This window comes from Macaca nemestrina, chromosome 1 (assembly GCF_043159975.1).
Source record: "Macaca nemestrina isolate mMacNem1 chromosome 1, mMacNem.hap1, whole genome shotgun sequence".
Lineage (NCBI taxonomy): Eukaryota > Metazoa > Chordata > Mammalia > Primates > Cercopithecidae > Macaca > Macaca nemestrina.
In genome coordinates, this window is record NC_092125.1 from 215292115 (window position 1) to 215314228 (window position 22114).

The window sequence follows — 22114 nt, forward strand, 5'->3', positions numbered from 1 at the left end:
ACAGGAGAGAGCCACCGAGGGTTCTAAGCTTAGCAGCAGGAAAAGTTTCTTTTGGTGAAGAGACCTAAAGTTTCACCTTATTCTTTGACACTGTGCTGTTTCTGTGAGCTCACAGAGAGGCTTAAAGCAACAGCATCCATTGATCAAATATTGATTAGGCATTCACTAGAAATCTCGCAGCTGCTTGGCACTAGAGGACACAGTGGGGAGCAAGAGAAACACAGTTTCTACCCTGATCCTCTAAATTAGGTCCAAAGGCTTCTTGGACACCCCTCAGAGTCCCTTTTGGAGCAGTTGCATAATGACAATCAATTGAGTACACGAAACCTTCAAAATGCTTTTAATTTCTTTTAATGTGTAACAGTTACGCCTGAGTTACAGAGGAAGCGCTTACAAGCAGCAGGTAGTTAAAGCAAATACCAGTTTCTCTTTCTAATCTACTACTCCATATAGCTGAATAAATTATGGTGCGATTATATTTAAACACACACCTCACGCCCACATGCCCACACACACACCCCACTCACACCCTCACTTACACCCACTCACTTCTGCATGGGGGAAAATGGCTGTGAGTCAAACATGGAAGCAACAAAGTTGCAGTTACTAGGAAGAAGGAATGATCTAGAGTACTATGTAGATATTTCCCAGGTCAGGGAATTGGCCATGTCAGAGTTGACTTGAAGAAGCATCAAATACACGGAAGTCTCAGAGCATTTCAAGTTGGCGGCTAGAGAACCCCCATTTGGTCTTGGTTTTGGTGCCTCTGCAGGAGGGGAGGAGAGAAGAGCTGTGTACCCCCAAAAAAGTGTCCAGCAGTGCGAGACACATTCGGGAGCTTGACGAGAACATCAGGCTGAGAGAGGTCCCAGAGAACATCTTTTTAGTTGGGTGATGGAGTTTCACTGAGTCCCAGGATCCAAAATCTTGGATACTTCACCAACTCCATCTTAAAACACTGGATTCTGGCAGAGTGGTCAAACTCTGGGATCTGTCCTGTTCTCAAGCCAGAGTCAGATTTCAATCTGACTCTTCATTTTCCTTCTGGGCAAACCTCTCTCTCCATTCTTCTTTCCTTCTCTCTTATTCCCCTAGTTCTCTGTTTGCTCTGCCCTTTCGTGTTCCTCTGGCAAAAGAACATCAAAGGTAAATCAAGTATAAAATGGAAGTACAAAAGCATAGCTTGGTTCTTACACATCACTTCTTTTTTTCTTTATATAGCAAGAGAGAAATACCAATGAGAAAAATAAAGGAACAAGAATGAAAGAACCCACTAGAGCCTGGAATGCATAATTTGAACACACAATATGAAGATATATCCCTACAGATGGTCTCTGGCACTAGCACGACACGCACTGTGGGGGATTTCTTTCCTTTTTTAGTATATATATATATATTTATAAAAAGTCAACTTTCTATAAACGAACAGCACATCACCACGTTTTCCAACTATTGTACAATGAACTCAAAAGAGAGCCCCCCTTAGAGAGGACCAACAGCGACTTGTGATAAGTCGGAGGAAGCAGCTCTTATTTTGCTACAGATTCTATTTACAGGGATGGATGGGGGTTGTATCTGGGACGGCCTGGCCACTGGAACCCAGGCCTTCTTTCTCAGGCTGTGGTCAGCCCCAAAGAGATGGAGGCCTTGTGTCTCTCGTTCAACATCACGTCTCGTGATGTTTCAAACTGCCAACACAAGGCTGAATTTTATGACCCAAGTTGGCCAGACACGTTAATATAGGGGTTTTAGAGAGAACCTATCAGGATCAAGGGCCTCTTTCTGAAGCGGGTGGGGCCCCTCAAGGAATAAGTCCCATTTTCTACCAAGATGATGGCTTGGGAGAACTTATGTTCAACGTTATGAGAAATCATTTGGTTTATTCCCAAGCAGGTCTTGGTTCCATTTCACCATCGGGATCAGACATCTGGGATTGGTCCTAGCATTGGACTGTCACCTCCTGGGGATAGGGCTGGGTGGTTTTGATGTCACCTGCCTGAGATCCCTGCTCCTGAGTCATAGAAGGTGTCAGGAGACTCAGACACTTTCTGAGCCAGGCCTCCAGGTGGAAGGATTGGCCATTCAAGGAATGTGGATGTAGAGTGGTCTTCAGGAAGAGCTGCTTTCTGCTGTGATAGCTACAAAAGCAGGGACTGGGTTACCAAGGGACAACAGAGCCTTCTTTTTTGTCCCGAACATGAAGAACCAAAAGTCTTCTGCAGTGGACGCTCCGGTTGCAACCTTGGTTGACCGTGATGGGTCACATGTGTCTGCTGCTACCAAAGAGTCTGTTTGTCTCCAGTTATTCACTGGTTTCTCTAAACCAGAGATATGAGCCAGCCTGGCCATGGTCCAGGACAGGCTTGATATGACCAAGTCTGAAGATGAGAACCAGGTGAACATTTGTCACAGAGGTGACGTCCACGTAGGAGACTGTCCTAGAATCTTGCCAACCCAGCTCCCCAGGAGGGAGGAACTCAGGTTGACTCCCAGAGCAGCAGCCCTTTCCCTCTAGGAATGTCTTGTTGGCTGAGGGCAAGAGGCATGGATTGAGCAAAGACGTGGGGGGACAAGCAGTTTGGTCTAATGTTTGTGAATTCAGTGCTGTGTCTCCCATCCCAAGTACTTTGTACTCAGCAGCACCTGATAAAGGTGATGGAATGTAGATTACAGCGACAGTGATGGTAAATAGGTATGATGATTTTGATAAATAGGTAAAGGTGATAAGAAGTTCCCAGGAAGGAGGAATCAGGGGTTTGAATCATCCCCTCAAGGTCCCAACTCTTAAGAGAATGGAACTTCAGGAGGCCACTGGCGTGGTCAAGGAAGGTGCCTCTTCCCTCTCCTCTGGAATTGTTGACATCTCCCTCTGCTCAGGGGTGGTAGCTTGAAAACTGGTCACATCTGCCTCAGCTCAGCTGTGCCAGATCTGGAGGCAGGGACCTCTTGGCTAAGACAGAGGCAACATTGAAAGATGCTACTCTGGGCAGGGCAACAATATGCCCCTAACAACATGCCAGGGGGAATCTTCTTGTCTGTGGGGCAAACAATCCCTGTCCAGTCTAGAACCCTCCTCCAAAGCTCTGAGGGTAGCTCTCTGCATCCCCAGAAACGGAAAGGGATCTGGGGAAGATGGAGGCCTCTTCCTAGAGGATGGGGCATGGTAAGGATGGGCTCGGGCCTCTGTGGAAGGCTTTGGGCAAAATCTCAGCTCCCTGGGGTGTGGACTTGCAGGCAGAGAGCTGAAGCCTTGGGCAACAAAGGCTTGCCCTCCCACAAACAAAGGGACCTGGTTGTGAAAGTCCCTTCTGAGCCGACTTCATGCTCCTCCACTCATGTATCCTCAAGACTTTATCCCCTCCCCATCTCATCTGATTCAGCTAATGAAGGAAACTGAAAAGTTCTGTGGGTTCCCCAGGCCCCAGATGGGTTGGACATGGTGGGAACTTGGGCTTCAGGCTAAGAGCCCTCTGCTTCCAGAAGCCTGAGTTGGGTCCTTGTATCCTGGGCAGGCCCATGGCTGACAAGCCCCACCCCCATGTGCCCTTACCCTCTGGTTAAGCCTCTTCCTGGTCTCCCCAGTCTCCCTGACTGTGCTAGATTTCCCCGTACACCTAGTAGAGGTGTCTGGGGAGGGTTCTGAAGTCCTTCAAATTCCTGGGTGGGGGTGAGACTGCCCCTCTGCTGACTCCCCTGGGAAGACCCCAAAGCCAGGGTCCCCTCTCTGCTGGAGTCCCAATGTCTAGAGGAGGAAAGGGCTGCCATTCTGACATTGAGCCCGAGAACCTCCTTGGAGGGCTGGCTCCCAGTGCATCCAGCTGAGAGTAGCCCTGAATGCTTCACATCCACCTCTAGCTAGGGCACCCTCTGGAGTTGGGTCCAAAGGGCTGCAGGACTTCCTCTCAGGCATCATCCTCCTCTGGGTGCCCAAGGTGTTCTAGGTGGGCCTTGATCTCCATGCCTGAGATGGCACAGAGGCCACCATGGGATTTGACAGGGGAGGACTTCAGGCTGACCAGAAACCCTCCTTGGGGAAAGTGGGGAGCAGACTCCAAGGGCATCACTCTGGATCCCTAACCACAGCTGAGTGACAAGCTGGCTGTCTATCTCCAGGGTGCCAGTGATGAGAAGCAGGTGGGTTCCTTTCTTGGCCCCCTAGGACTCCAGGGGGATGAGGAGGCAAGGCTGGGAGGTTCAGGGGTCAGTTAGGGTTGGGCTGGGAATTGGGCTGGGGCAAGTCGCCCCGGGGGCCCTAGTAGGCCTGGCCAGTTTCCACAGGCAGAAGTCCCAGCACAGCGGAGTGCTCCCCGAGCTTCATGCGACGCTGGGTGGAGAGGCTCACGTTTTTGGCCAGATAATCAACAGCAGCTGGAAAAAAGAAGAGACTCTGCTAGAAATCGAGGTTCTTTTTGTTTATTCTTCCATTCACTCTATTTACATCCATCCATCCATCCATCCATCCATCCATCCATCCATCCATCCATGTCTATCCATCCTTTCTTTCATCCATCCATCATCCTTCCACCTTCTATCCACTCATCCTCTCATCCATCCAGCCATATCCATGCATCTATCCACCCATCCATTCTGTCCATCCATCCATCCATCCATTTATCCATTTTCTGTCTTTCTATCCATCCATTTATCCATCTATCTATCCATCTATCCATCCATCCATCCTTCTATCCACTCATCCTTCATCCATCCATCCATCCAGCCCTCTGTCTATCCATCCTCTATCCATACCTCATCCACTCATCCATCATCCATCTGTCCATCCATCCATCCATCCTTCCATCTATCCATCTCTTCATGAAGCTCTTTCTCTCACCTCCTCTCCAATCATTTAGCAAATATTTATTTAATGCATTGTGTGCCCAGCTCTCTGGTAAGTTCCTAGAGAGGCACAGAAGATTATCCACGTTGCTGAGAAAAGAATTAACCACCCCTCAATAAGCCCACTACATACACCTGCTATGGATAAGGCCCTGTGAATCCCTGAGTGCAGATAATGATGAGGGCAAGGTCTCTCTGCCTTTTCTATCTGTGCCCAGCTTACAGATAAGGCAAAGCAAGACCTTTGCTGCGAGGCCAGAGTGGCTGTGGGTGAGCTGAGGGATCCATGCAGAAGGAGCCAGGACACAGATACGCAGGGAGCTGAGATTTACAGCTCTGTCCATCTGGTCACCCAGAGGAGACAGATGAGTGTCTGAGGGTGTACGTGCCTGAGAGTGGTGCATATTTGTGTGTGTGAACAATGGAAACAAGAATTTCCTTGAATAATTGGCCTGCACATGAATGTCCACACAAGAGCAACATTTGCACACACACGTGCACATGTGTGTGTGAGTTGTGTGCACCTTTGTGAATAGATGAACTTTGGGAATGCCAGTGCATGTGCAGGCACTGTGTACAGATGAGTTCCAACTGAGCCAGGTACCTGTCTCTATATGTGTGTATGTGCAGGGATGACCCTTGACCTGCATGTACATGTGTTCTGTCTTGACTGTACTAATTCTGCCTTTCTGAGGCTACAACAGAAATCAGCCTTGACCAAATGATTTGGCTGGGGTGTGGCCAAGGCCTCCAGAGGCACAGGGATGCTGCCTCCCAAGCTGGGATCTGTGGCTGTGGCCAGTCCAAACCCCTGGGATCTGTCGGATCCAGAAGCAAGAGGAAGATGGAACGAATACTGCATTAGGAATTACGAGGCCTGGCTCAACACCTGTTCTGTCACCTGCCCACAGGGGACCCTGTAGCATTCCACATGCTTCCCCAAGGTTGGAGGTTTCTGCCTAGGGCAGGTGGGTGGAGCCAAAAGGTGATAGGCATGGCCTGAGGATGAGGCCAGGGAGGCCAGGTGGGCAGTGCCAATCATTGAGCCATGGGAGGCCGTATTGCCTAGTGGCTCAAATGGCAGAGGTTCAAATCCCGCACATGCCAATTTTTAACGTGTGATCTGGGGCATCCCACCTCATCTATTCAAACCTGTTTCCTTGTCTGTAAATTGGGGATCGTAACAGCACCTATCTGAGGAGCTGTTATGAAGGTTAAAGGAGAAATGCGTACAAAGTGGCTAGCTAGTACTGTGCCTGGCACATTGTGAGCTCGAGAGATGTGGGTTTGGAAGCAGTGGAAGACTAGGATTGGGATTTAGTAAGCAAACATGGCCTTTGATGCGGGCAGGAGGAGATGGAGCAGCAGATGAGGTGGCTGCAGTCCCAGTTACCTCCCGCTTATGTGGCCCTGGGCACATCACCTGACCTTTCTAGACCTGCTTCCTTGTCTGTAGAATGGGGAAAACAAAGTTCAGCTTCCTCCAGGGCTGCTGCTAAAAGGATGAAGTGAGACAATGTTCTTTAAGATGGTGGTTACAGAGCACGCAGGGGCTTGGCCCTCGACATTCCCAAAGGATGTGCAAATGCCCTGGGGTCTCTCTGGAGTGTCTGAACTCTGTGCCCCTCTGCTTACCAGGCTCCAGGGTGGGTGATGAGAGGAAAGTTAAGTCTGTCTAGGGTCTGAGCTGAGCCCTGGGGGACTGCCAGCCTTCCTCTGAAGTCACTTGGCCTCCAGGCTCCCAGTTGGTAGAGCAAAGTTGGTGGCAGCCAGCCCGGCCCTGCCTTGGGTCTGCCCCTTCCTCTGTGTGAGGGTAGGGCCATTCCCATCTCTGGCTTTGGGGGGACCGTGCAGCCCTGGCCACACCAACTCTACCACTGGGAGCCTGCCTTACCCGGACTCCAGGGTCCATCCCGTTAAGAAGCCTCATTCTTAGAGGGACAGTAGGAATAGAAAGAGGAAGAGCCAGTGTTTACAGAGAGCTTGTTCTATCCCGGTCCTGTTCTAAGCATTTTGTGCTCATTTTCCATTTAACTCTCACAACAACTCTATGAGGCTGGTAGTGGTGGTATCTGCATCTTACAGATGATGGAACTGAGGCTCTGAGAGACTGCACCACTTCAAAGATCACACAGTTCATAAGTTGTGGAGCCAGGATTCAAACCCAGGCAGTCTGAGCCTAGCTCCCAGCCACCCCTGCAGACTCCTAGAGAATAACCCTTGGTACATGCACAACATTTTAGAGTGCATGAGGTGCTCTACACCCCAAATTCTACATTGATCCCATGTTCTGCTCCAGGCAATATAAGCGATCTGTCCAAGGGCACACCGCCGAGGCAGGTGACAGTTTCCCTGAGTCACAGCAGCCACTGCCTCCCCTCCTTACTTCACACCATGCCAGCCTCTCACACCAACCTCTCCAGCTATTCCTGTGGGTGGGCTGAGAACTCTGGCTTTTTAAACAATTGATACATAATATTTGCACAGATTTATTGGGGTACCTGTGATGTTTTGCTACATGCATAGAATGTGTAATGATCAAGTCAAGCTGTTTAGGGCATCCATCACCTTCAGGATTTCTCTTTTCTGTTTTTTTGTTTTTCGTTTTTTTGAGATGGAGTCTCGCTCTGTCTCTCAGGCTGGAGTGCAATGGCGCAGTCTCGGCTCACTGTAACCTCCGCCTCCCAGATTCAAGCAGTTCTCCTGCCTCAGTCTCCCAAGTAGTTGGGATTACAGGTGCCCACCAGTACACTTGGCTAATCTTTGTAGTTTTCAGACAGCGCCGTGTTGGCCGGGCTGGTCTCAAACTCCTGATCTCAGGTGATTTGCCCACCTTGGCCTTCCAAAGTGCTGGGATTGCAGGTGTGAGCCACTGAGCCTGGCCCAGTATTTTTCATTTCTATGTGTTGGATACATTTCAAGTCCTCTCTTCTAGCTATTTTGAAATATACAATACATTGTTGTTAGCTGTAGTCACCCTACTCTGTTATCAAATACTAGAACTTACTCCTTCTATCTAACTGTATGTTTGCACCCATTAACCAACCTCCCTTCATCCCCCTCCCTGCTTCCCTGCCTCTAGTAGCCATCATTTGACTCTGTCTCCATGAGGTCAAGCTTCTTAGCTCCCACGTATGAGAACATGTGATGTTTGTCTCTCTGTGCCTGGCTTATGTTACTTGGTAAAATGACCTGCAGTTCCATCCATGTTGCTGTGGATGACAGGATTTTATTCTTTCTTATGGCTGAATAGTATTCCACTGGGTATATATACTATATGTTCTTTATCTGTTTATCCGTTGATGGCTACTTACGTTGATTCCATATCTCGGCTATTGTGAATGGCGTTGCAATAAACATGGGAGTGCAGGTATCCCTTTGATACACTGATTCCTATCCTTTGGATAAATATGGTCGTTCTAGTTTTCGCTGGCTTTGAATAATAATGAGAACAACAAAGCGAGCACCCTCACTTGTGGACCACCTACTGTGCGCTGGCAGGCATGACCACACCCATTTCTTTCAAGTGCTTTAGCTATGAGTGTTCTCCGTCTATAAATGTGGAAACTGAGGCACAGAGAAGTCACTGTCCCAGAGTCACATGCAGTGTGTGTCATGGAGGAACCTGCACTGGTCCTGCCTGTGCCTCTGGCCACTCTGTGCGCCTTATCCTTGTCAGCCTCTCCCAGTGACCAGCCCATGGCCCAGCACACAGTAGGAGCCTGCCAGGCCCTGTCTAGGTAGCCAAGGAAACACCAGGAAGCCAAACTTTCCTGACGACCCTGCCAACTTCAAGGGCACCCAACAGGCTACAGAACCTGCCTCTCCAAGGGCCAGCGAGGGCAGGGCTGTGACATTTCTTATTACGGCCTCCGTCAACGGCCCTCCCTGTCCCTCTGTCTTTACGCATCTCCCCTCCTCTGCCTCGTGCCCATGCCTGGGCTCTAAATGTCTCAAATTAGATTAATTGGGAGTTGGCAGGAGATGTGGTGGTGATGCCAACCGGTAAACAATCTCAGCCGTCAGCGCCTCGTCAGCTCGCAGCCCCAGAGGAGGACCCTTCTAGACACAAATTCTTATTAGACTTGTCAGATCTATTAAAATTCTTTTCACACTTCTGCGTTCTATCAGCCCCATCGTTAGTACGGCCCTGGCCTCTGGGAACACCAGGGCCATATTAATCTTCCGTGTGCCCCATCCCTGGGCCCCTGCCCCCACCCCTCCAGAGATGAGGGAAGACAGACAGGTGGATGGACAATGGCCAGAGCAGGAAAAGGAGTGAGGGTGTCCCTGGGAAGATGAGAAGCCCATGGAGAGGAGGGGGACGACTCTGGTGCCTAAGGGTTTGGCCCATGTGTATGCTCGCTCAATGCACACCTGAAGGTGGCTCTCCAGGGATCAGGCTGCAGGTGTGGCTGTGTACACATCGGTATGGGCTGCCGGGAGGCCTTGGGCAAACAGCCTCTCTGGATCCCAGTTCCTCATCCATCCAATGGGAATAACCACGTGCACTGCATAGGGTGGCATGAGGATGAAATGCCAGACCCATAGTAGATGCTCAATAAACGGCCATTCCTCCTTCCTTTACACATGCACATTTTGTATATTTGTATCTTAAAGCTGTGTGTCTACACATTAGTGAACACTCATATATAAACCCCTCTCTCTGCGTGTGCATCTGTCCATATGCAGGTGCGTGTGAAGCCGTGGACGTGAATCCACGCGTGGGTGGGCTCAGGTGTGTATCGCTGCTGAGTGGCCTCCACAAATCTGTGATTTGAAGTTAGGAGACTTTGGGTCCACCATTGCCATGCTGTGGGATTTTGGAGAAGCTACCTAGCCTCTCTGAGCCTCATTTTTGCACCTGCAACCTGGGGACAAATAACTTAGAGAATGACATGAATGAGGAGCACGCATTTTGCCCAGTGCCCTGTGGGATGAACTTGGGCAGAGGACAGGCGTCAAGGGATGACAGGTGGACCTGGGCATACATGGGCACAGTCCAGGACATGGGACTGTTGCACACACGCCGGGGCATCCCATCCACAGATGGATTAAGTTGCCCAGGGATGTGGGGCAAGTGGTTAGTGGGAACACGATGTGTCTCGGGGCCTCCAAAATGCCAAAGGAGAGGGAGGTGGTGCAATGGAAACACTCTGAGATGGCTAAGTCTAATCTGTGGCCTCCATTTCACAGATGGGAAGACTGAGGCTCAGAGAGGCAAGTGTGTGGCTGGCCCACACTAATTGGTGGCAGAGGAGGGGACTTTTCCTCCAGTCCTTCCCTCTCAGCTCAGGCCTGGAGTCTCTGTGGGGTGAGGTGGGGCCTATGCTGGGCTCCCTTTGGGGAGGGCTGGAGAATGTGGCCAAGAGGAGCTCTGAGCTATTCCCAGAGAAGCCAGGGCAGCAGGGGTGGAGCTGGAAGGGGAGTGACAGGAGGAGGAGAAGGGAGTGGAAGGAGAGGATGGAAAGGAGAAGAATGGAGTTGGGGGAGGTGGGGGAGGAGGAAGCTGCTCTGGCTGGCTTTGCCCAAGCAAGAGAACAAACCCTCCTTTCTCGCCTCCTAGGCCTCTTCCCTTTTGATCCCCTCCCCTGCCGCCCCCATGCTGACTTTGGGGTTAATTTTATTTCCGAATTGAGCAGGCTCCCCCGGATCAGGGCACCGAGCTTAGGTGTGACTAACCCCCGCCCCAGGCCGGCGCTGCTGCTGCCGCTGAGGTCACTCTAAAATATTTATCAAGAGCATGTGTGCCCTGCTCCATGCCCAGGAACATGGGCTGGGTCAGGAGGTCACCCTGGGACCCTCCGGAAATTCTCCCATGCACATGCATGCACCCTGCTCTCAAATATACACGCAGACCCCCACGCACACATTCATACACACACAGTTACACATGGTATATGTCTACACCCAGATGTACATCCATACACACGTACACACAGTCACACCTATGACATACCCAAACATGCACTCATACGCTCACCCCTGTTTACACACTGCACACAGAGTATGTGTGTCCAAACACAGGTACTCCCAAACACAATCACTGAAGCATGTGTACATGCCCCAATGCACGGCTATACACATGCACAGTCACACATTTACACACTCAAATGCATCTATACACACGCATACGTGTTCATTATACATATCTACAAATTGACACATGCATACCTACGTCAAACATGCAGGTACACATAAAGACACACTCAACCGTATGTACAGACTTGAATGCACATTTAAACATGTTTGTTTAAGCAGACACATATACTTACATATATGTGTGCGCACATGTGTTCATACACACAAACAGATGTGCACATCACGTGTGCACAATATGCTCATTTATGTGCACGCATGTGAAGTCATATACACATATGCTCACACGTGCCCAATGACACATGCGTGTATTCACGTATATGCAAATGTGCATGCAGTAACACATGGGTGTTGAAATACTCAGATGCATCACATGCACACACACACGAATTGTAACATGTCCCAACATATGTACTCACAAACACCCATATACACATATGTACATACACATACGCAAACATGTACACACACAGGAAGGGTTGTGAACACAGCTGGGAGGTGGAGGCCAACACAGCTGGCCCTCATTTGGCAGTGGAGGCCAATGCCACGTGAGGAGGAGTGGGTTGGGGGGGTGGGCAGGAAGCAGAGGTCAGAAAGGCTGGCCCAGGGCTGGGCTGGGAGAGAGGATGCCCTCAGGGATGGGGCCTCACCCTCTTGCCACACGCCCTTCTGATTAGTTTGACACCAGCAGGTGAGGCCTTTGCAGGGAGGTGCGGCAGGAAGAGTGACTGGTGACCTCCAGTTCCCTGTCCCATCTGGGCGTGCCCCACTGCTGGCCTTGCCAGGTGGCGGAGGCTGTGTTCAGACCTGCGTTTTCCAGCCTTTGGTCTGAGGGTCCACGGTCCCTGCCTCAAGGCAAGGCACAAAGGGGATAGCAGCTGAGATGGGTGCACGGGACCATTGCAGAGTTTGGAGTGGAGGAGAGAGCTGGAAACACAGCTTTCCCATGCCCTGTGGCAGAAAGGGCAGGGTCTCCCACTGAGCTGTCCAGCACAGTGGCCACCAGCAGCCCATGTCTACCAAGCACTTGAACTGCGGCTAGTGCAACCGGGAAACTGAATTTCAAATGTTGATTTCACTTGAACTAATTTAAAGTCAAAAACCAGTCTTCAATTGGGTTATTTAGTGGTTGGAAAACTTACAATTTGGAACACTTTGGGTGTGTAAGTCTATTTTCTCAATTTTAAACTATATGAAATTTAAATACAGATCAAGTATTTCTGTTGAAAACTCAGTGTCGGAATTAAAATGGGCTGTAAGGGTAAAACACACACAGGATGTCAAAGATATAGCATGAAGAAGAGAATGTAAAATATCTCAATAATTATATATGAATTGCATTTTGAAATGATATTCTTTTGGATGTACTGGGTTAAATACAATGTTAGTAAAAATAATTCCATTGTTTCTTCTCCTTAATTTTTTTTCTTTTTTTTTTGGAGACAGTCTTGCTCTGTCACACAGCCTGGAGTACAGTGGCGTGATCTCGGCTCACTGCAACCTCAGCCACCTGGGTTCAGGTGATTCTTGTGCCTCACCTACTTGAGTGGCTGGGATTACAGGTACGTGCCACCATGCCTGGTTAATTTTTGTATTTTTAGTAGAGACAGAGTTTCACCATGTTGACCAGGCCGGTCTCGATCTCCTGGGCTCAAGTGATTCATTTGCCTCAGCCTTCCAAAGTGCTGGGATTACAGGCATGAGCCACCACTCCTGGCCTGTTTCTTCTTATGTTTTAAAATGTGGCCACTAGAAATGTTAAGTGACCACTAGAAATGTTAAGTGTTGTGTTGTGTATTATATTTCTGTTGGAGCCATAGCAGGGGCTTAGCCAGGAGATGTCCTGGGCTTTGCTCAATTCAGTGTCATTTTAGGTGAACTGTTCTGTCTTGCTGGACTTCAATTTTTCCATCTGTAAAATGGACAGTCCCCACCCTGACACCACCTTGTAGCTCTCCACAAACAAGCAGGAGGCCCTGGGGGTGGGAGAATGAATGGGGACGGGGGATGCCCAGGGCACCAGGCACTCACTCTGGCCGTACTGGCCGTACTGATAGCTGGCCACGGGGTCCACGCTGTAGCCGGTGGTGCTGTAGGTGGGTGGGCAGTAGGCCTGGGAGGTGGGCAGGCTATCTCCCGGCTTGATGGAGTCGGCCCGCTGGCTGCAGCTGGCTGAGATGGAGGTGGCCGAGTCCAGGCCGCCATGCAGCGGGGAGATGGAGAAATCAGCCTGTGGCTGCGGGGGCACTGCGCTGGGGTTGCTCAAGATGCTCATCACCTGTGGGGAAAAGGCCATTAGTGCCAGGCTCACCGGACAGACCCCAGAGACATGAGCACACTGGCACAATGCCAGGCTGGCCCTGGAATGCTCTTTGCCGGAGTTGTTCCCTTGAAATCTCTGTCGCTTCGAGGTCCTCAGTTTACCTGAATTGCATGCCCTCATGCATGGGATGGCTGCTGGTCTTCGGTGTTTCTCTTGAAGGAGGGTCCTGACCCAGGGATCCTCCTTCCACTGAGAGCTCAGCAGGGCCTTACTCGCCTCTCTAGCTCCAGGGCCTGGCTCTAAGGGGCACTCTGGGCCTGTCTATTGAATGAATAAATGCGTGAATGAATGCATGAATAAACGAACTGGCTAATGAGGCCTCTCCCATCAGTCAGCGAGTTCTCCAAGCTCAGAGAACTGTGCCTCCCCCATCAGACTGGGATGGCCCCATCTTCTAACACGAACATTACAGCAGGACTCTGAACTGTCTGGGGTCACTGTGTGTGGCTTGCTCTGCCTGCCACTTTTCTGGACTCCGAGCTTCCTGTCCCTTCGACACCAAAGCCCACAGCCAGTGCTTTCAAAGAGGCTTGCAGGCCTCTTCCTTTGATTCTACCAGCTCCTGAGGTCTGTGGCCATCCCCTCCTTCCCTGCCTGGCCGGGTTCCCCAAATAGGAACTCACTGTCAGTGCTGGCAACACAGACTACCAGGGGAAGCTTGTCTCTAGAAACTCAGCTTAGGGGACCTGGATGGAGGTCAGGTGTTCACTTACTGGGATGTTCACTTATTTACTCCACAAACAGGCATGGATGGTGACTCTGGCTCCAGGCTGAGAGCTGAAGGCTCTGAGACTTCAGAGGAGAAACAGCCATGGTCCCTGCCGTTGGTGGCGGGAGAGGAGGAGAAAGGGTCTGGGTCGAGTGAGGGAAGCTACTAGCAAAGATCATAGAGACATGGCATTGTGATCCAGGCATCGTATCTATCAAAGGACACAGAGGAGGGCATCCAGTCATCCCTGGCAGTCCAGGAAATCTGGGGGAGGTGGAACCTGCTGTCCAGCTCTCCAGGAAAGGGGGCGGGAAAAGCAGTGCTTTCCTTGGGCGGGGCTGGGGGTGGCACAGCAGGAGCTCCTGGAGAGTGAGAGGGCACAATGTACTAGTCAGTTCAGAGCAAAGAAGGGGAGAGGGCAGGAGGGAGAGGGCATCGTGTCCCAGTTAGTCCAGAGGAGGGCAGGGGAGAGGGCAGGAGGGAGAGGCAGGCCCTCGTGAACCTGACCTGCAGGGCCCAGGCCCCTGATGACCTTCTGGTGATGCCTCCCTTTATGGGAGGAAGACCCTGATATGAGTTGGGGACGGCTTTGCTGATAATCTGCCCAGCACCGAAATGGAGAACCATGTGGCAATCCCTGCTGGGCACACAGTTGAGTTCCCTAACTCCCCCTTCAGGGTAAGAAAGCAGGCTGCGGGCATTGGAGCAGTGATCGTTTTGCCGACTAGACACCTTCTGAAGATTTTTACCTTTGCCTTTATTACTGGCTTGTGCCACAGGTATTGAGGCCTCGCCACAGTCGAGGGCGTCGATGGATTCTTCGGGCCAGGGACAGACACCGAGCTCTTCCGTTTACCAGCTGTGTAACCTCAGGAGTATCCCTGAGCAGTTAACTCATTTGACCCTCCCAAGCCAAAACCCCACAGAGTTGTGTGAGGCAAAGCTAGGATGCCCATTTCTCAGATGAAAAAACTGAGGCCTGCAAAGGGGGCGTGGCTTCCCTAGATCTCACAGCAGGCCTGACCCTGGCTCACCTGCAAAATGTCAAGTTCAGCTCTCAAGAAAGAATGAGGTTGAGGCATCTGATTACTTTAGAGGGTCTCAATCCGAGCACCAGCAGTAGTTTGTTTCCTGGGCAGCTAAGGGGGGGTGAGTGGGGTGGGGTCCCTTATTCTGGGGGAAGCTTAGGTCCTCTGAAATGTCTTGAGCAGAGCCTATGCCTGATTCTTTCCCCCATGCCCTCAGCCCTGGGGGGTCTCCCCTCCTCCACCTTTTCCCTCTGAGCCAGAGTTCAGACCTCAGAGCTCAGACCAGCTGGGGTTGTCAACGGTCTAGTCTTCATCTCCACGCAGCTAGGGAGATTTGGGTGGGACATAGGGGTGTCATAGGGGTGTGTCAACTTCATCAAGATGGCAAAGACACACTGGAATGTGTTTGCAAGAAGGAGAAAGTCTGCCCGGGAGGCAGGAGGCTGGGCTGGGGAGTGTCTGGAGTCCTCTGGACACTAGCACTACTTTAGGGAGCTGAGGTCTCCCTAGCTCGCTCTGTGTTCAATGTGCTTCTGAGGTCTTTGTCGTGGTCAGGTCAACAGTAGGGTGTTGGGGTAGGAGTATGTGAGGGTGTCTGACACTGCAGGGCTGTGTTTGTTGCTTTCTGTCTGTCAAGATGGGATCTCCTTAGCTTGAAGAGTGTCTAAGGGCTTGGGGATGAGAGCAAGGTCCCAGGGCAAACTCAGGAATCTAACTCTGCCCTGGAGTTCTCAGTCTAGACCTTTTCCTACCCATCTCCTTTCTGGCCCAACACAAACACGGACCCTGCTCCCTGCTCAAAGGAGGCCTGGACTCCAATAATAGACTTAGGGGTTCAGAAAAAACACACAGGCTCCAGATCCCTTCTTTCAGGACAGTCGTCGGGGGCTGGGAGACTCCTGGGAGGGTTTGTCAGCTCCGTGAGATTCCAGTTTGATCCTTCCCTCCTGCCCATTCCCAAGATGCCAAGTCCAGACGGAATGATGGGAGGGGAGGGGTGGGGGGATGGTTAGGAAGCGGATGAGGATGCTTTGAGACAGGCTGAGAGCTACGTGTAGACCCAGTGCTCATCCTCTAAGACAGAGACCTACACAGAATCTGACAATATCACTCAAGAATTATCAATGGCTCCCCATTACCTCTCATCAAAAGCTCCTAGTGACCAGACCTCTAGCTGCCTGTCCCAACTCCTTTCACCCCTTTCTACCTTGCACTTTTACATCCCAGCTCTCCCAAACAATGCGTTATTTCTTGAAGATATCCTTCATTCATTCATGTATTCATCCCACAAGCATTTCGTAGAGTGCTACTCTGTGCCAGTCTGGAGCTAGTGCTGGAGTATTGAGCTCTTTGAGAGCAGGATAAACTGCGTTTTGTTCATCTCTGTAGCCCCAGCGCCTACGTGGTGCTTGCTACATATTCTGAGCTCAGAAAACCTCTGCTGAATTCATACCTATTCCTTTAAAAACATTTACTGAGCACCTATGATATACCAGACACCGAGCCAGGCACTGGGGACACAGCCATGAAAAATGCCAATCCCATGCCTTCCTGGTGGTGTCAGCCTAAGGAACGAAGTTGACAATAAACAAGTGAACGAATAATATAATTTATGATACTGATAAATGCTATGGAGGAAAAATAAGGGGCTATGTGGGATAGTCAGGCAGGACCTCCCCAAAGATGTGATATCCAGCAAGACCAGAAAGAACAGCCCTGAGAGGACCAGACAGGGGAGCTTTCCAGGCAGAGAAACAGCAAGTGCCAAGGCCCCAAGGTCCCTGGGGCTGAGGGGGCTGAACCACAAGATACACTCAGCAGATTTAGGAAATAGCAAGAAGGTGAAGGTGGAGAGTGAAAATTCCAGGAGCTGCAAGCGCTCTTGCAGTCCTTTCTCAGAAGGGGCTTGGGTGGTGCCCGGTGGCTCAGGAGGCCTTGGACCCTTGGCCGTGAACAGACAGCTCACTTTCCCATAATGGGATTTGCTCAATGGGATTTGCCCTGGAACATCAAATCAAATCCACATCTGGGGAAGGTGTGAATGGAGGATGTGCTGCTGCGGCTGACTCTCTTCCAGAGTCCCTGGGGGTCTGTGGATCAAAGGGCTTCCATTTCATCCAACCCCCTGTCTCCAGGCAGGGCAGTGTCTAAGCTAATGGGACAGGACCCAACTGGAGAGCGGCGGGAGGGGAGAACACTCACCGATGAAGACCACAGGGCCTGAGTCATATATTGGTCAGTTCATGGACTCCTCAAGCAGATGGGGTATCATTACTCCCATTATGCAGATGGGGAAATTGAGACACGGGGAAGCAAAAGGACTCAGCCGCAACCACACAGCTAATAAGTGGCAGAGCTGGGATTTGCACCCGGGCCTCCCGGGTCCCTAGCTGTGCTCTTTCCCTGCCACCAACTGTGCTGGAGAGCACACAAGGAGAGGTTTGGCAACCTCACTGCACAGAGCCCTACGGGCCTAAATGACCCTCGCTGGTCTCTGGCTTCCCGGGGACCTCTAGGGCTCCCCTCTTGGCCTGCAGAAGCAGAAAGCATTGGCCCACAGTTAGGAGCACAGCTGAGGTCCGGAGCCTGCAAACTTTTCAACTTGAGGAAGTTCAGGTTTGATGCAGTAATCCACCCCCCTCAAGAATGCTAAGGCCTCTCCCCGGGTGGGTTTGACTTTTTTCCGGGTGACCTTGCTTTCACTAATGTATTACTTCTTGGTACGTTACCGTTACTAACTCAAAATCAATACCGACCTCCACATCTGTAAGGTTTTATCTGAAGGCAAATCTCAGGGCTGTCCGTCAGGCTGACAGACAGCCGTCCCTTCCTCTCCCTTCCTCCTCCATTTCCCCCAACCTGCCATGGCCCCTACCCCGCCCCCAACCCCTTCCTCTCCCTCTGCTCCAAATCAGTCCCAGCCTCGACCAGACTAAATCAATAAGAGGCCAGCCTCACCCTCCCTTCCGCCCGCTGGGGAGAGGCTTGCTGGTTTGGGGGTGGGGGCCCCCCTTCCACAGCCTCTGCTTACCTCCCTCTCCCCCGGGACGTGCCGGCCCGTTCCCCTACTTTAAAAGAAGGGGATGGGAAAAATGTAATTAATTCCCTCCGTTCCTGAGCTGGCCCCGAGGGCCTGGGACTGAGGAGGCTGAGCTTCGAGATCTGCACCCTCTGTGATAACCGAACGTGGCTTTGGGAGCGCGGCTGCAATTAGAAGGGGCAATCGTCATCACTGGGGCTCTATGGCAGGGTTTGTGGTGGGTGGGTGGGGGCCGCAGCAGGGTGCAGAGGGAGAGGGAGGCACAGGGCCCACAGACTGAAGGTCAGGATAGGGGTGGGGGTCAGGAATCAGGTCAAGGCTGCAGGGACCAGCGGCAGGTCACGGAGCCCCACCTCTGCACTGAGAAGGACCCCGAGGCTCTAAGAGGGACAACAGTTTCCCCGAGGGCACTGGGCCTGGGCCAGTCAGTGCTCAGAAGGGCTTTTCTGCAGCATGGGGGTCAGAATATCTGCCCTGACTAGCTGTGACCCTGGGCAATTTCTTTAACCTTCTGTGCCTCAGTTTTCTCATCTATAAAATGGGTATGATGATAATCGTAGCTACCTAGAGAGTTATTTTAAGGATTAAGTGAGTAAATGTACACTGGATGTACCATGCCTGCTGCATTGTTAGTTCCCGGTAAATATCAGCTGTCCTCCTCCCCTTCCTTTTTCAACTCCTTGACATCTCTTCTGCCAGGATTAGAAGGGAAGAGGCAGGTGGCTCAGGGACCTCGCCTGAGATGGAAATGAGCACTTGGAAGCGGACTCTGGGAACACCTCTCAGTCAGGGCCATGCCGTTTTTCATCTTTTTCTGCCACGGGGGCCACCACCCAAGGGGTGCTTTCTGAATGAAGCATTGCTCTGTCCCCTTAGAACTGTTCCGTCCCCATTCAGAAGCTGGGGCCTGCACACTGGAAAGGGAGCCAGGAGTGTGTGGCTTTGACAAGTTGCACCCCACTCTGGCCTGAATGTGCTCCCCTGTAGAAAGAAGGAACCATCGAAGCACAAATCCTTGGAGTCTCCCAGTCTCAGCTGAGCAAGGCCTAGAATCCGCACAAATCCACAACACACACTGCACAGGGCAGCCCACACCACACCCTGCAGAACACACACCTGAATCCAGGACGATGAGTTCACTCAAAACATCTCTGGTCCCGATCGTCAAGTAGCCTTTCATCAGAGCCCCAGTTATCTAGCAACATAGTGTTTCCCATCTGCACGCCCACTTTCTCAAACTCATCCAACACACACACACGCACACACTTGCATGTAAATACACCCAAATATGCACATGAAAAGTGGGAGGCAACTTGGAGTTTGCTGCATGTTCACAGATGCAGAAACTGAGGCTCAAAGAGGGGGAGTGACTTGGCACCCCCGGGATTACTGCCACTCCCTCCTGCCCCCAGTCTTGGGTGTGGTTCCAAAAGGATCTGCTGGCTTGACCCACAGAGCACTTTTATCTCCAAGCCTCAGGTCCACCTCCAGCCCTGGCTCACCATTTTGACTTCCACAAGAGGTGAGAAAAGGAGAAATTTTCAGAGCCATCTGTTCCCGTTGTCAGAACACAGCTTGCCAGGAGTAGAAGGCATTGTCTGTCTGAATTGCATGGAAGTGTCTCTATGGACCAAGAACTGTCCCCAGACTGGGAGATGACCTGGGGCAGCCCAGCTCACAACTTGCCTTGGTTCCTAAGGGTCTGGGGCCTGGAATCCACCTCTACCTCCAAGCAGATCCTGTCAGAGCAGGCTGAGGACTGGGCAAGAGGGACGGGCGGGCAGCTCCCCTGGGTCTGTCTGCTCCATCACTGGTTCTCCATCTTGACTGTCCACTGGAATCACTGGGGAGTCTGGGGGGTCAGGAGTTTTTTTGTTTTGTTTTGTTTTTTTGAGACGGAGTTTCACTCTTGCTGCCCAGGCTGGAGTACAGTGGCGCAATCTTGGCTCACCGCAACCTCCACCTCCCAGGATTCTCCTGGCTCAGCCCCCCGAGTAGCTGGGATTACAGGCATGCGTCACCACGTCTGGCTAATTTCTTTCTTTTAGTAGAGATGGGGTTTCTCCATGTTGGTCAGGCTGGTCTCAAACTCCTGACCTCAGGTGATCTGGCTGCCTTGGCCTCCCACAGTGCTGGGATTACAGGCGTGAGCCACCGTGCCCAGTCAGGTTGGGAGTTTTTTAAGCTCCCGGGTGATTCTAATGAGCAGCCAAGTTTGGGAGCCACTAGTCTCAAGACATCACTGTGAACTGCCACACACACGTAATACCATGACACATCTATATTCATACAGGCGAAGATATGGGATGCACACAAAACACACCCAGACACCCACGCAGGAAGACACACACATTACAGATGCACCAACAGGAACACGCAGAGAATGACATCCATGAAAACCCACACATACACGCCCCGCTGGCCACAGATCCACCGGCCTCCCCGACACACACACACAGAGGTACACAGACCCTCATGCACCCACACACTGCCACCCCACAACTCCGCCTTTGCCAGCTCACTCACACAAACCTGTGTGCCCCTTCACCCTCCTCCAGCCCCCAGGGGACACCCAGACACACACATGTCCCTGCTGGCGGCTGCCTGTCCCCAGCCCCACACTGAGATTAGTGCAAGCTAGAAATCACCTACCCAGGCAGCTGCTCACCCTCGCTCCCTCTCCTCTCAATTCTCCACTAAGAGGATCTGGACCCTCCCTCTCCTTCCCCCCTGTGGACAGCGGTAATGGGCTTCGGGTGCTGACTTGGAGCTTCCAAACAAGATTTCCTGCAGGTCTCCCTGTCCCCCACCTTCCACTTCAGCTTCCATCTCTGCTCATGGCCTCCACACGCCACCCCCTCCACTACCAGCATCTCACACCGAAGCCCTGCACCTGCCTTGTGGGCAAGAGGCTCCCCTTCCCTCTGACTCCTGGTTCCCTTTCATTTTCACCCTTGAAGCCTTCCACGAATGCTTTTCTAAGCCTGGCTGATGGCATTCTCTTGCACAAGCACAGCACTTTACAGTTTGTGAAGTATTTCCCTTTAAGCCTCATAACCACTCTGGGAAGCACTGTTACTCCCTTTTTCAGATGAGAAGACTGAGGCTTTGCAGCTCACCCAGAATCCCCTGGGGGATGAGTGGCAGGATCGGGGCAAGGACCCTTGACTCTTGACTTCTGGTCTGATGCTAAAAGGCGATCGCCTTGTGCCTGGCTGTGGCCTTCATTTACCATAGGTGGCTTAGGGTCATTTATTAACTGAGTGTTAACTCAGTGTGTGTGTGTTTGTGTGTATGTGCCTGTGTGAGACAGAGAGGGAGAGAGAGTGTGTGCATGTGTGAGTACTGTATGTGCATGTGTGAGTACTGTGTGTTCATGCATGCTTGTGCACATGGAAGTACTGCATGTGTGTTGTATGGATGCTTCTAAGTCCTTGTGTGATGTGTGAGCATTGTGTCTTTGCATGTGCCTGTGTGTTATACGTGCATGGGAGTATTGTACGTGCATGTGTAGAATTTTTGTGTGCATGTGCAAGTACTTGTGTGTGTATGTGTGAATTTTGTATGTGTGCTTGTGTGAGTATTGTGTGCATGAACATTGTGTGTGCATAATTATTGTATGTGCACACAGTAGCTACTACTGTGTGTGCATGTGTGAGTGTTGCCTGCGCGTGTGTGTGCATGTGAGCATTGCACATGTATGGGGCACAGATCCTGTGTGCCCCAACCCAGAGTACAGGCTGAAGCTTGGGGACCTTGGAAGCTCAGAGGATACATGGTGAACACCGGGTCATTGCCATCTCTGACTAGGGTAGGGGCTACCCACCCACAACTCTGTTGCGGTTTCTCCTCCTCCCACGTGCAGTTTGATACACAGACTTGGAAAGACTCATGAGGCCGGCTCTGTCTGAGTGAAGGGGAAAGCACAGGGGGTAATTTGTGAAACTGCAGCAGAAGACATCCGACTGAGACTTTGTCTACTGTGTGAGGGAGAGACCCTGGGAGGTGCGGCCAAAAGAGGCTGTGAGGTTCCTGTGTTCAAGCCTTACCCCGTGGAAACTTTCAGTCTCACTAAGGCC

At 51.4% G+C, this 22114-nt stretch overlaps 1 protein-coding gene across 6 annotated transcripts in view; it reads right to left on the reverse strand.

The window, feature by feature from the left end:
• Nucleotides 1-335: 335 nt before the first annotated feature.
• The window catches only part of LOC105483129 (paired box 7), a 118053-nt gene continuing 96274 nt past the window's right edge, over nt 336-22114 (reverse strand). For 3 of the 6 annotated variants that reach the window (XM_071099448.1, XM_071099446.1, XM_071099449.1), the window contains exons 8-9: nt 12967-13213; nt 354-4368 (exon numbers count right to left, since the gene is read on the reverse strand). In XM_071099448.1, coding sequence (XP_070955549.1) covers nt 4253-4368; nt 12967-13213 — 363 coding nt within the window. In that variant the 3' untranslated portion in view covers nt 354-4252. Of the gene's footprint in view, nt 4369-12728; nt 13214-22114 lie in introns of those variants that run through there. The other 3 variants (XM_011743800.2, XM_011743799.2, XM_071099444.1) reach the window with 2 other exon arrangements.